At 42.3% G+C, this 13,546-nt stretch overlaps 1 protein-coding gene across 6 annotated transcripts in view; it reads left to right on the top strand.

Annotated features, from left to right (window-relative positions):
* Window positions 1–13,546, top strand: part of Znf106 (zinc finger protein 106) — a 56,632-nt gene that overhangs the window by 18,599 nt on the left and 24,487 nt on the right. For 4 of the 6 annotated variants that reach the window (XM_005364311.3, XM_013352638.2, XM_005364309.3 and 1 more), the window contains 3 exons: window positions 5,627–5,824; window positions 8,964–11,114; window positions 12,003–12,630. In XM_005364311.3, the coding sequence (XP_005364368.1) occupies window positions 5,627–5,824; window positions 8,964–11,114; window positions 12,003–12,630 (2,977 nt within the window). The remainder of the gene's footprint in view (window positions 1–5,626; window positions 5,825–8,963; window positions 11,115–12,002; window positions 12,631–13,546) is intronic. The other 2 variants (XM_026787824.1, XM_013352640.2) reach the window with 2 other exon arrangements.

Genomic DNA, 13,546 nt, shown 5'->3' with positions numbered 1-13,546 from the left:
CCTGCCACTCCGCTCCCTGCCTAGCCCGGCTGCCTTTGTGGCCCTCTGTGGTCTCGTGCCCGCTGCCTACTGCCGTCAGTTGGGACCTGTGGCATTTTATTTTTACCATAACACCTAGACTTTCATTTCTTGTTTTCCCTCAGCTTGGGTTTTCTTTAGGACTCCCTTTTTTCTCTTGAGCTGTTTTCTCCATTTCACTCCACTGTTGGTGTTTTCATTAATGGGTTTGTTCATTTCCTCTTTAAGGATCTTGAAAATATTCATAATGGTATTTTGAAGTCTTTGTCTTGTGCTTAAGCTGTATTGCATTACTCAGGGCCTAGTGTGGTAGGGTTTCTGGGCTCTAGTAGAAGGAGACTTTGTCATGGCTGTTGCTGTGTTTTTATCCTGGTATCTAGGCATCTGGGTTTGGTATGACTGTAACTCTAGGTGCTGATATCTGCACTTGACTTTGTTGAGCGTGTAGAATTCTTTCCTTGGTTTCTTTTGCCTTGTCTGGTTCTTAGGAGAGTGCAGTGGCTGTGGGTTGCCTGGTAGGAAATGCTTTAGTCTACCAGGTGTGATGGCTGGGGTTCCAGGGTAGAACATGTTTCTGGGTATTTATTGGAAGTTGACACTAAGGAATGTGGATGGGCTAGTGGCAGGGGAGTTGCTCCACAGGAGGAAAGCTGGGTATACCACCAGGGTCTGTATAGACGCCTGAGAATGGAGGAGAGAGGAAGGAGGGGCTATCTGCTGCAGAGCTAGGAACAAGATGAGGGGGCAGTTAGAAATGGAGGACAGAAGGGATTCCAGGGAGTGCCCCAGCCAGTGCACCTAACCATTGAGCCATCACTCCAGCCCCAGGAAATTGCTATTTTTAAAGGTTTATTTTTATTATTTTCAAGTATGTGTGTATATCTGCGTGTGAATATGTACGCATGAATGCACGTGTCTGTGGTGGTCAGAAGTGTTGAATCTCCCTGAAGTTGGAGTGCCTGGCATGGATATTGGTCCTCTGAAAGTTTAGTAAACACTCTTAACTGCTGAGCTAGCTCTTCAGCTTCCCCTAAAACTTATTTTAAAATATAAGATTCAGATGATAATGAATATAGGATCACAGAAAATAAGTCTAGTGGGTCATGTGTAGTGGCATGCACCTTTAGTCCCAGCACTCAGGAGGTAGATACATAAGGATCTCTGAGTTCGAGGCCTTCCTGATCTACATAGGGAGCTCCAGGACAGCCAAAACTACATAGATAAACCTTGTCTTAAAGAGGGAAGGAAGGAAGGAAGGAAGGAAGGAAGGAAGGAAGGAAGGAAGGAAGGAAGGAAGGAAGGAAGGAAGGAAGGAAAGGAAAGATTTACCTTATTCCTCTTTAATAATCCCATTCCATCTTGCTGTCTGTCCTACCCAAACTTTATATGCATTCACAGTTTTAGATCTATACACAGGCTTCATTCTGTCTTGAGTGACTAGACCTCATGTGGATTATGTGTTGCTTTGTAATTTCTTTTTCTCTTGTAAATGCCATCTTGAGCACCCTAACTCATTTTATTGAGAGGGGAGCACATTCGTACAGGTTTCCTCATATGTTAGGTGCAGCCATGACAAGTGGCTAGCCTATAACAAGTAAAAAGCGCAGCCGGGCGGTGGTGGCGCACGCCTTTAATCCCAGCACTCGGGAGGCAGAGGCAGGCGGATCTCTGTGAGTTCGAGACCAGCCTGGTCTACAAGAGCTAGTTCCAGGACAGGCTCCAAAACCACAGTAAAACCCTGTCTCGAGAAAAAACAAAAAAAACAAAAAAAAAAACAGTGAAAAGCATGCAAAACCCACAAAAAGTCTCAAAACCTATGTATTGACATTATTTTAAGCATTATTTTAAGGACAGTCATAACTAGTTTGTGCCTTAGAGACAAATATATGACTTTCTTCTGAATTTCATGTTCAGTTACTGTGCTTACAACTGAACTTTACTCTTCAGTGATGATCTTGTAAAGAATTATTATAAGATACTTTATTAAGTTTTTATATTCAGTTTTGAAGGCAGGCTTGACCATCTTGGTAAGTTTTCCTAGGTTTCTAATTAGGGACAAGGGGTAGGTGTGATATAAGTAGTTTCTCCAGATAGAAGCTACCGAAGACTCAAGTCTTTATTTATCAAGCAGCTGTTGTGGTTTAGTTAGAGCAAGCTTAATAAAGAAAGGCTTAAGCACAGAGTATCTTAGGACTGCCTTTTGTACATGAGGGGAAATTGTGTGGTGACAGGATGGAGCTAATTTGGGCCCTTCAAACACCCGAGGAAGAACATTGCCTTTGTTAGCTAAAACAAAGCACTGACTACATTTTGTCTGTAATTACATGTTTATGCAAAGGTTTTTGTTTTGTTTTGTTTGTTTTTGTTTTTCAAGACAGGGTTTCTCTATAGCTTTGAAGCCTGGTCTAGAACTCCCTTTATAGACCAGGCTGGCCTTGAACTCAGAGATCTGCCTGTCTCTACTGGGATTAAGGATGTGCACTACCATCACCTAGTATTATGCAAAGTTTTTAAGCTAGCTATTAATGAGGAATTCAAAAGAGGGATATTGATGGCTTGAATATAAGAAAAATTTCTCGACTGTAGAGATGGCTCAGTGGTTAAAAGTACTTGACTGCTCTTCCAGAGGTCCAGAGTTTAATTCTCGGCAATCACATGGTGGCTCACAACCATCCGTATTGGGATCAGACTTGTTCTTCTGGTGTATACACTAAGTACATGAATAAATAGATCTTAAAAGAAAGAAAAAAATTTTTTTGCATTTTATAAAGTTGTATCAGCAATTTTGAAAAAAAATTAAGGAGCTGGAAAGATGACTTAGCAATTAAAAGCACTGACTATTCTACCAAAGTACTTAGGTTTAATTTCCATCACCCACATGGCAGCTCACAGCTGTCTGTAATTCCAAGATCTGTCACCCTCACTTACATTCATACACACACACACACACACACACAGATACATGTAGGCAAAACACCAATGCATTAAATAAATTAAATTAATTTTTTTAAAAAAAGAAAAAATTAAGAGATGGTACAAAAGTCTCCAACAGAATGAGGCCACTGGTATGGCAGCATTCAGTTTAGCATTTATACATCGAGTAGAATCATAGATGACATTGAAGGCAAGATGGTTTTGTAACTAAAAACAAAGTTGGTTTGGATTTCGGTTACACTGTATGTATGGCATTTGTCTTATATCTGCCAAATTCTTCTGGTGCTACCCATTGTGAACAGATTCCTGTTTATATTTTAAACTTTCTGTGTTGTCGTGAGATGGCTTGCTATTACAAGTTAATACTGCCTAGAATGAGCATCAATCTTAGTTGTCTCAGAGAACTTCATTCTTGATGAGATGAGAAAGTAGGCAATGATTCTTGTTTGTTTGTTTGTTTGTTTGTTTGTTTGTTTGTTTGACAGGGTCTCGCTACGTATCCCTGCCAGGCAGGTCCTAAACTCACAGAGATTTACTTGCCTCTGCTTCCAAAGTACTAGGATTTAAAGATGTGTGCCACCACACCTGGTATTGCTTAATCTTTAAATATACAGATGCAGTTATTAAACTGTTAGCATTTGTACTAAAAAGTACAAAAAAAATGTAAATTTTCTACTTTTTTTAGATTTTCAGAGATTCTTCCAATATAAGGAACAGTATTGGGGCTGGAGAGATGGCTCAGTGGCTAAGAGCATTTGGCTGTTCCTGCAGAAGACCTAAGTTCAATTCCCAGCAACCACATGATGGCTCACACTGTCTATGACTCCTGTTCAGGAGACTCAACACCCTCACATAGACATACATGCTGGCGAAGCACCAATGCACATAAATAAATACTAAAAGGGGGGACAGTATTGGAGGATGGAAATTTCTTTTTCCTCTTTTTTCTTCTTCCCTCCTTCGTTCCATCCTTCTGTTCTTTCTTCCCTTTTGGAGACAGGGTCTTTCTATGTAGCCCTGGCTGGTGTGCAACTGCTTGAAGACTAGGCTGGCTTTGAACTCACAGAGGTCTGCTTCTCAGAGCCTCACTGACTCTGCTTCTGCTTCTTACTGCAGTGTGAGCCTGCACTAGCTGTGTGCACGTCCTGCCATTGGGATACATTTCCAGCCCAAAAGTATTGCTTTTCTCTCTGAAGATTTATTTTTTTGTGTGTATATGTATATTTATATAATACAGGAACAGGTACCCACAGAGGCCAGAAAAGGGTGTCAGACCCCGTGGAATTCATGGGTCCTTTGGGAAAACAGAAAATGTTCTCATCTTCCCAGCCCCCATATTGCTTTTTAAAATATACCAGGCATTGTTTGAGGTTTTATAGTTTGTAACTCTGAGTAACTTATAACCTTGTGCTTGGTATTTAGTAATTGCTTGATAAGGTGTGTGTTTTTTTTTTCCTTTGCTTTGCTTTAAATGGACATTCAGGTGATCTGTAACAGGAACTGTCTTCTAGTAAATGAAGCGCTCAGTTTCATGATCTCTGTTAATTCGTATCAGTTCTGCTTATTTTGATAGATTATTTGTTTATAAAAAGGATGGGTAGGTGACTGTGTTTCATGGCATATGTCTCTGGTGATTAATGTAGAGAGATAGATGTAGACATACAGATTGGGGTCAGAAACACATATTTCATCACTGCTATAAGCCCACGACACAAGATCCTGGATTAAGTTTGGATTATTGGACAGCCACAGTTTGCATGATTCTCATTAGTGCTTGCGTAGACAGGGGACATAATCTAAGGATTGCAGGAAGCTTAAAAGCAGTTACATTATTGATTTGCTACAGGTCTAAGAGGATTTAAGATTTTGCTTGTTAAGACTGGCCAAATATGAGATTTGCCATTGTGTCAAGTAAAAGAAAAACAGAAGCAATCCAGTCACCCAGTTTAGATAAAAGCCAGTTTTGCTTGTATCGGGACTGCAACATTTTCTGAAACTTGAGAGAAAACATTTGCCTAACACAGCTGTTAACTTCCCACGACTGACATGTTTTCCATTCCCTTTAAAGTAAGCCCTGCTGAAGCAGAATCTGTCACATGTGTCATCCAGACTAAGAGCATTTGCTGGGACTGCCGCTGTCATTTGCCAGGGTCCGGAATCTTCACATTCCAGGCAGAATGCCAGCTGTTCCAATTTAGTTTCCCCTTGACATTGGCTGTTCCCCTCCTCTTTGCTCCACCCTCAGCCTTCACTGGAAGAATGCCTGAGAGCTGGAGATTAAATGGAAGTGCTGTTACCAGACTTTCTGGGTGCAGCTGGCACCATGGCTGTGCCCCAGGGCAGCTTGTGTTTGCTCTGAGCCCCCTGCCCTGCCTCCCCTTTCACCATGTTTCCTCTGGCAAGATTTTAAGTACAGCAATTCAAGAAGATTTCTCCTAAATCTCATTGATCTGAAGTGTGTTGCCTCTTGATTGCTGGAAAAGAATCTAAAATTTATTTCAAAGTAATCTATAAACAAGTTTACTAAAAGTGATGAAAGGCGCATTGACATTTACCAGCACTGATTGTTCGCTCTGCCCAATTGTGCAGTGTCTTTCAGAGGAAACTAGCGATCTGGTGAGTGTGCCATGCCAGTGGGGAGAATTGAATGTCCCTCATCTCCCTCTTTCCCTAGGGACATTAGTCATGAGTGCCGAGTGTGCGGGGTCACAGAAGTGGGTCTCTCTGCATATGCAAAGCACATTTCTGACCAGTTGCACAAAGATAATGTTGATGCCCAGGAAAGAGAAGATGATGGAAAGGAAGAGGAAGAAGAAGATTATTTTGACAAGGAACTTGTTCAGTTAATAAAGGAAAGAAAAGAACAAAGTCGGTAAGTCATTTTGTTTGTTTGGGGTTTTTTTGAGATAGAATCTCACATAGACAGTTTTTCTGTTCTGGGGGGAACCTCTAGGACTTTGTGTAGCTAAGAAAGCTCCCCACTAACTGTTACATTCTCAGGCCCATGATTTGAAATTTGAAAGTAAGCCTTTAAGAGGCAAAACTTAATCTTATCTTAAATACAAAGTTTTGTTTGAGTTTGCTGTTTGGAGACTGAAGGACTATGAACTGCTACATTATCTGTCCTTAAACTCGGTTTTGTCCTTAGACAGCTGCTGATTAATAGAGCTACAACCCTGAAAACTGTCGTCTTGAGTCGCTGTGTGGAGCTATCTTATTAGTATCCAGTTTTCTGCTAGAAAGCTATGGCATATAAGATAAGCATCGCTGAATTGACATTTCATCTATTATTCATTTATATTATTTTTCATTAAATATTTTTATGGCCTAAATAATATCTCTTAGGGGAAGGATTACCTCTTATAAATTAGCACAGTGCTTCTGCCAGATTTGAATTTTACCTTTGAAATTTTAATGACTACACAGTGTCTGGTTCACTCTGGGTATTTCTATAAATATTAATATCGTAAATTTGAGCACTATAAGTTCCCTAATTGTACTTCCCAAATTTATACCTTTGTTTATGTATTTGTGTATTAGGCATTTATAGTCTTACTCAACTGATTTTATGGCCTTAAATTTTGTTTGTTTTTAAATGAGCAAGGCTAGTCTCCAGCTTGTTCGTAGCCAAAGATGATTCTGAACTTTGGTCTCTATCCACTTAGGTGCTGCAATTACAGGCATGTGCTACTACACCGGACTTTGCCCTAAGGAACTCACTTAATGAAGCAGAGAACAATTAAAATCTTAACAATTGAAGAGAAAATTTCAAACAAATTTTTAAAGATTTTTCTTGAATATTAAACCTACTCACCTTTTTTATGTTAGAAATTTAAATATAGGTAGAAAATATGTAGCTTTATACTATGTATTAATATTTTTTAAACGTCCTTGAAGATTTTCTTAGTCTTAAAATGTCCACACCAACCTTGAATTCTTAGTTCTTCTGATGCCATTCTCATAGCTACAGTACAGCTGTAGTCTGTGCTTCTGTTTCAGGAAGGTTAGAGCATTAATTCCTTTGGGGGATGTGGGTTTGTTTTTTTTTTTTTTTGAAACTGTAGCCCTGGCTGTCCTGGAACTCAGTCTGGAGACCAGGCTAGCCTTGAACTCACAGGGATTCACCTGCCTCGGCCTCCCAAGTGCTGAGATTAAAGGTGTGCACCACCACTGCTGGGCTATAGGGCACTAATTTCTAACAGTTAACAACAAAACTACTATTAAAACTTTGCTATTTAAATGATTAAACATCAGAGGCTAAGATTAGACACTGATATCACAGTTACTGTTCTTTGAGTCTTGTATGTCCCTGCAGTGACACAGTTCTGTAAGATCATGCACCACTTTTCTGTGTTGATTGATTGGAGTGGGGTCTCTTTATGTTGTCCAACTCACCTTCTTCACCCTGACCTAAGTGCTAAGATTATAGGCTAGGATTGCCTCGCCAGCCTAGGTGAATTTCTTAACTTTATCTTGTAAAAAAGGAACTGATTTGTATCCAGCATACTACAGGCATTAAAGGCCTGTCAAGATAGCCAGGCCCTGGCGGTGCTTTTATCACAGCGCTTGGGGCAGAGGCAGGCACATCTCTGAGTTCCAGGGCTACATAGAGAAACCCTTTCTCAAAAACAAAAGAGCTGTGAAGATGGCTCTATGGGGAGAGGAATTTGTAGTCGAGCCTGACAACCTACATTCAATCCCCAAAACCCCCATGAAGGAAGGAAAGAACTGACTCCCATGAATTGTTCTCTGATCTACACACATGCTCAGTGCCATGCCCATACACACAATCAATGTTTTTTTTTTTAAAGCCATTTAAGGTTAGTTTTTAAAATGTAAGAATGTTTTTTGTTCATTGGAGCGGACTCTTACTATGTAGCCTTAGTAGCCTGGAGTTTACTGCATAGACCAGGCTGACCTCAAACTCACAGAGAGCCATCTACTTCTGCATCCCAGTGCTTTGTTTAGAGGTGTGTACACCATGCCCAGTCTAAGATTTTACTATTTTATGTGGTATAGGTGTATGTATATCTAGGCACCTCTTGCATGACTGGTGCCATGGAGGCCAGAAGAGAGTGTCAGATCCCCTGGCACTGGAGTTACAGATGTTGTTAATGAGCTGCCTTGCAGGTGCTGGGGATTGAACCCTAAAGAGCCAGTTCTCTTAACTGCTGAGCCATCTCTCCAGCCCTCTGTCCAGTTTAGAGAAAGAAACAACTACGAAAACTGTTGTGACATTTTTATTAGATCAAGGCCTAAGTGGTTAGTATAAAACTTCTTAGGTTCAAAGTCAGGATTCAGGGTTTGCTCTACCTTCTGTGTTTGTGTGACTCCGCCTCTCCATTTAAAGTAGTAAATGTATGTCTCTGGGTTATCAGAGTTCATGAGGAGACCCAGATGAAGTACTTAGTGTTAATGAATTAATCTGCATGACTTTAGCTCACTTTATTCCCTGGTGTTTTGAGCACCTAGCGTGCTGGGATGCTAGACACAGGAGCATTACTTACTGCCCTCCTTTTTTGTGGACTCCTTATCTAACATAAATAGCTTGATCAGCTGCAGGCTTGTAAAGTGCCTCTAGCTCCTCCTAAGTTTTTTGTAGCTCTTGTGGGAACTCTTATTTGGCCTGTGCTGTTTACTCCTGTTTGTGACCTAATTCACTGTTTCAGCTTGGTTCTAAGCCTATTCCAAACAGAAAAACTGTTCTTATTTGGAAAAGAGCCGCACAATGTAAAAATGCTAAGATAATAGGAACAAAATTTTAGAACATTAACCACCCACCACAGAAAACCCAATAGAAGCCAGAGAGGGAAGACAGTATAAATATCCAATTTTTAATATTTCTAGGATGAAGGGGAAGATAGTCTGTTAGGTTACAGGTGTAAAAGCAGGCCCATTCTGTAATTGAAGAAGAGGAGAGGAGCGGGAGCGTTTGGGTGGGTTATGCCTTTTAAAAAAAGAATTTATAAGAATTTCATTAAATCCATAAAGACAAACTGTTTTTCTTTCAGACAAAATGAGCCTTCCAGTAACAGCCAAGAAAGAAACTCAGATGACAGGCAACCCCAGTGGAGACGAGAAGACCGAGCCCCTTACCAAGACAGAGAGAGCTATGGCCAGCCAGCAAGGCATCACCGTGGACCTCCGCAGCGGGACTGGAAATGGGAAAAAGACAGCTTTAATAACACCAGGAAAAGTAGCTTTCCGCATTTGAGGAATAGCGGTGGGCCAAGAGGAGGTTCTGGGTGGCATAAAGGTGCTGCAAGGGGCTCATCAGCCTGGTTCCATAATCACAGCAACTCTGGAGGTTGGCATTCAAACAATGGGGTGGTGGATTGGAACTATAATGGTACAGGAAGGAATTCCAGTTGGCATTCTGAAGGAACAGGTGGCTTTTCCAGCTGGCACATGAACAACAGTAACGGAAACTGGAAATCCAGTGTGCGTGGTACAAATAGTTGGAATTACAATGGCACTGGAGACAAATTTCAACAAGGCAGAAACAGAAATTCTAACTATCAAATGGAAGACATGACCAAGATGTGGAACAAAAAACCTAATAAGCCAAGTAAGTACAATCAAGAGAGATACAAATGGCAGTGGCAGGACAGTGACAAAGCTGGCAAATACAGAGGTCCTGCCGAGGGGTTTGCCAGTGACAAGTTCCCTTTGGAAGGCTTACACGAGTTCAATTTTGAGCAGCGGGAAAGTCAGACCACTAAACAGACAGACACAGCAGCCTCAAAAATTAATGGAAAGAACGGCAACACAGCAAGGGAGAAGTTCCGCCGCTGGGCACCTTATCCTTCCCAGAAGACTCCAGATTTACAGTCGGCCCTCAGAGAAGCCACTGGCAACAAGTCAGAAGTGGTAGATAAACCTCTCTTTAATTTTAGCTTAATAACTGCAGGAATGCAAGAACCCGTTGATAAAACGATGCTAAAAACACAAAAGGAAGTGCGTCCTGGATCTCCCAGTCACAAAGCCGGTCCTGATGGCACTGCTTTCTGCGAGGCGGAGAGAGCTTGCCCTATTACTGAACAGTCTGAACCACATTGGAAGTCAAGTAAGAGTCCATTGTTGAAATCCCCTCTCCTTTCACTTCCAACTCCTAAACCAGGCCCTCATAAACATAGTTTAAAGAACCGCTCAAAAAACAATGAGACAAAATCCTTTTCTCCTGGAGATCGTTCATATCTCTTGAACAAATCCACTGTAGAAGGTAGCCATGGTTCTTCCTACTCACCCAAGTCACATGACGTATGCCCTCGTGTTTTAAAGGGGAGTAAAACTGTGTCAGGCTCTGAAAAGGAACCTGACCAGAAGTTAAATGACACATCACAGAAAGCTCAAGAGGCACTCCAGTGTTCCAAAACACCGCGGAAGCCGCTCCTTAGCGCGCCCAAAAGGCCTGAGAACCGTGTAAAAGAAAGTAGGAGTGTGGAGGAGTCAGCAGAAGACTCTGTAAACATTGAGTGTCAGGCGCGCTCGGCTGAAATTGATGGTGCCACATCTGATCCAGAAAAGCACAGCGAAAAAAGTGGAGCAGTGGATCTGGCAGCTACAGAGGCCGCATCCTGTAGTGCTCACACTGCGGGCGAGGAGCTAGGGAGCCAGGTCCTGGGCACATCTGGGACCCTTTCCACCTCCCCACACCATCCCACAGTTCACCAGAAAGAGGCCGAGTTAGAGGTAGCGGAAGCAGCCAGTTCACACTCTAGCTTACTGCTAGACTTGAAGACCTCTCTAGAAGGTGTACAGGATAACAACCTTGTTAAATCTGATAGACCTTTTGAAACAGAGAGCTTTGAGGGTGCTAGCTTGGACACAGAGCTTCAGAAAAGTGATATCAGTAATCAGCCTCCAGGCACACTCCTGCCAGATCTAAGTAAACTTGGTTTTCCTGCCTCGCTCCAGAGAGATCTAACCCGACACATTAGTTTGAAGAGCAAAACTGGAACACATCTTCCAGAGCCAAACCTCAATAGTGCTCGACGGATTCGGAATATTAGCGGCCACCGAAAGAATGAAACAGAGAAGGAGTCTGGGCTTAAGCCAACCCTACGACAGATTCTAAATGTGTCAAGGAGAAATGTCAACTGGGAACAGGTCATTCAACAAGTAACCAAGAAAAAGCAAGAGCTGGGCAAAGGTTTACCCAGGTGTGTGCCTCCTTCAGTATCTGTCCTTGCTTTCTTTTGAAGGGTACCGCCGGTTGGCCTTGATTAAAAGAGAGTTTATGTTCTACTTAATTAAATGTATGTCAAAAATATCAATTGTAGATGTCTTCTTTAATTCAGTATCAAACCGTGACTGCCCCTGTCTGCCACATGTGACAGTCTTTCCTGACAGTGCAGTAAAGATGGGGCACACCTGAGAAACTCACTATGGACCTAGGAAAACACCATCAGAAATCTGTCACTTTGGTTCAAATGGACCAGAGCGTGGTATCTCCCTCTGAACCTTAATGTTTAGAACCAATGGTAAAATTTTCCCTGTATCTGCTCTTGCCGCCTGTCACTCGGCTCAGGGGTACAGAGAGGGTCAGAGTGCTTTCTCCTAAGCTCGACATGTTTTGAGGTGCTGCTCTGAATGGTCAAGGAGTGTTCGACATACCTTTGCTTACTTGAAAAACCATAATTTTGCAGCAGTATAAGTGTGACCCTCCAGGCTCAGGGTCTTTACTGTTCTTGCTGATTAATTTTTCTTTCTTAGGCCTTTGAATAATAGTGCATGGTGTGGTAAAGCATAGAGAGGCATACTTAGTGGTTGTGAATGTTTGCTAAACTGGTTTCTTTGTTTTTAAAACGTTTATTATGGAAAAAGCTCTATTTGAAGGGGGAGGGGCAACCCAGTTGTTACTAACTTGTGTGCACTCTGTAACTGTGTACCATTCTGTTTTAGTGCCTGTGGCATTGCAGTGTGTGTTTCCTCTCTGAATCCCTTGCAGGAACTGACCTCTGTAACCTACCACATTACGTGGTGCTCCTGTGCTCCTCCCCAGCTGCATCTCATTTGTTCCCTTTTTTTTTTCTCTTTCCTTTTTAAAGGTTTGGCATAGAAATGGTACCTTTGGTTCAAAATGAACAGGAAGTCTTGGATTTAGATGAAGAGCCTGATCTGTCCAGACTTGAAGGATTCCAGTGGGAAGGTATTTCCATTTCCACATCCTCCGGCTTGGCAAGAAAACGAAGCCTTTCTGAAAGCAGCGTGATCGTGGACAGGGCTCCTGGATATACCTTCTTTAGTGAGGAAGGTACCGGCAAAGAAAATGAACCCCAGCAGGTTGCTTCACCTAGTAACACATTGAGTACTGCCCCGAGTCAAAAGGCAGCCATGTATCTTGATCAGGAAGTGGCACCTCTGACTCCCTCTGTCAGAACAGGTGAAAGGGTTGGAAACATTCCTACCCAAAGGCGACATAGTGCACAGTTACCATCTGATCCCATGATGCCTTTCATGCATTCGGCCAGAGAGCTGCACAGCCAGGAAAGGTCTACACCATCGTTGGAGCACCGTGCCCAGGAGAGCAGTGGAGAGGGAAACTCACTATCATCAAATGCATCTTCAGTTCATGCGATCTCCAGCCTAGCAGATGCAGCCACTGACAGTAGCTGTACTTCAGGTGCTGAGCAGAATGATGGGCACAGTGTTAGAAAGAAGCGAAGAGCCACCGGGGTGAGTATGAGTCCCCGTGCTTTTGTAAGGTGTCTTGTGTGAAGTCCTTGAGTATTGATGAGAAAGGCTCAACTGAGTTTTATTGGGTTATCTGGATGTAGTTTCCTTGCTCTGAAGTAAAATATCAGACTCTTGACCTTCATCCTTCTGGCTCCTCACCTGAGTAGCTCCACTAAGCTAGATGTAATGTGATACGAATGTACAGTGGTTCACCTGCCTAAGGAGAGGTCACGTCTTCAGGCGAAACTCACTCTGCTTTCATAGAGGCGTGTGCGAATGTGGGACTCCTGGTTAAGCTGGAAGGCTTACCGCTGAAGAGATTGGATAGTGGTAGAGTGCGTATACATGGACATTGTGTAATGACTGCTGAGTCCTTGTAATTGTTTTTCGTCCGTAGTACCCCACCTGATCGTGTAACACACTTTGCCTTCATTTAACCAACTTGTACTCCTCTGGCTCCGTGATGGTGGTGGTAGTGGTGATATCCCTATTCCAAGGTCCCTCTCTGGAAAAGCAAAACAAACCAAAAAAGCTGCTGGTGGTCATACTGTCTGTAATCTGGCACCCCCCCTCCCTTTGAAACTGAAGTGATTAACAGATTTAGACCTACTTCAAGCCCTGAGTCTGCTTCTCTAAGCCAGAGAAGATACTGTTAGTGATTTTAAATATTCTGGAAGCTTGAGGTGTACCCTTTTGAAAAGCCATTATCTTGAGGTTTGCCTATTAAGGTAGTTTGGCTTTTTGTTGGAAACTATGGAAATTTAGAGTGGAACCTATGCCGTGACGAAATCAATTAAAATGTCCTTGGTTCTGCATGTCATTTTACCTACATGGAAGGCTGGGCACGTGGGCTGTACTAATCTATACCAGAAAGCACTTGACCTTGGGCTTTGTATTAAAAACCTTAAGTCAACTA

This window comes from Microtus ochrogaster (assembly GCF_000317375.1).
Source record: "Microtus ochrogaster isolate Prairie Vole_2 chromosome 14 unlocalized genomic scaffold, MicOch1.0 chr14_random_1, whole genome shotgun sequence".
Taxonomy (NCBI): domain Eukaryota; kingdom Metazoa; phylum Chordata; class Mammalia; order Rodentia; family Cricetidae; genus Microtus; species Microtus ochrogaster.
Note: the sequence above shows the minus strand (reverse complement) of the source record. Positions and strands in the feature narration are given on the sequence as shown.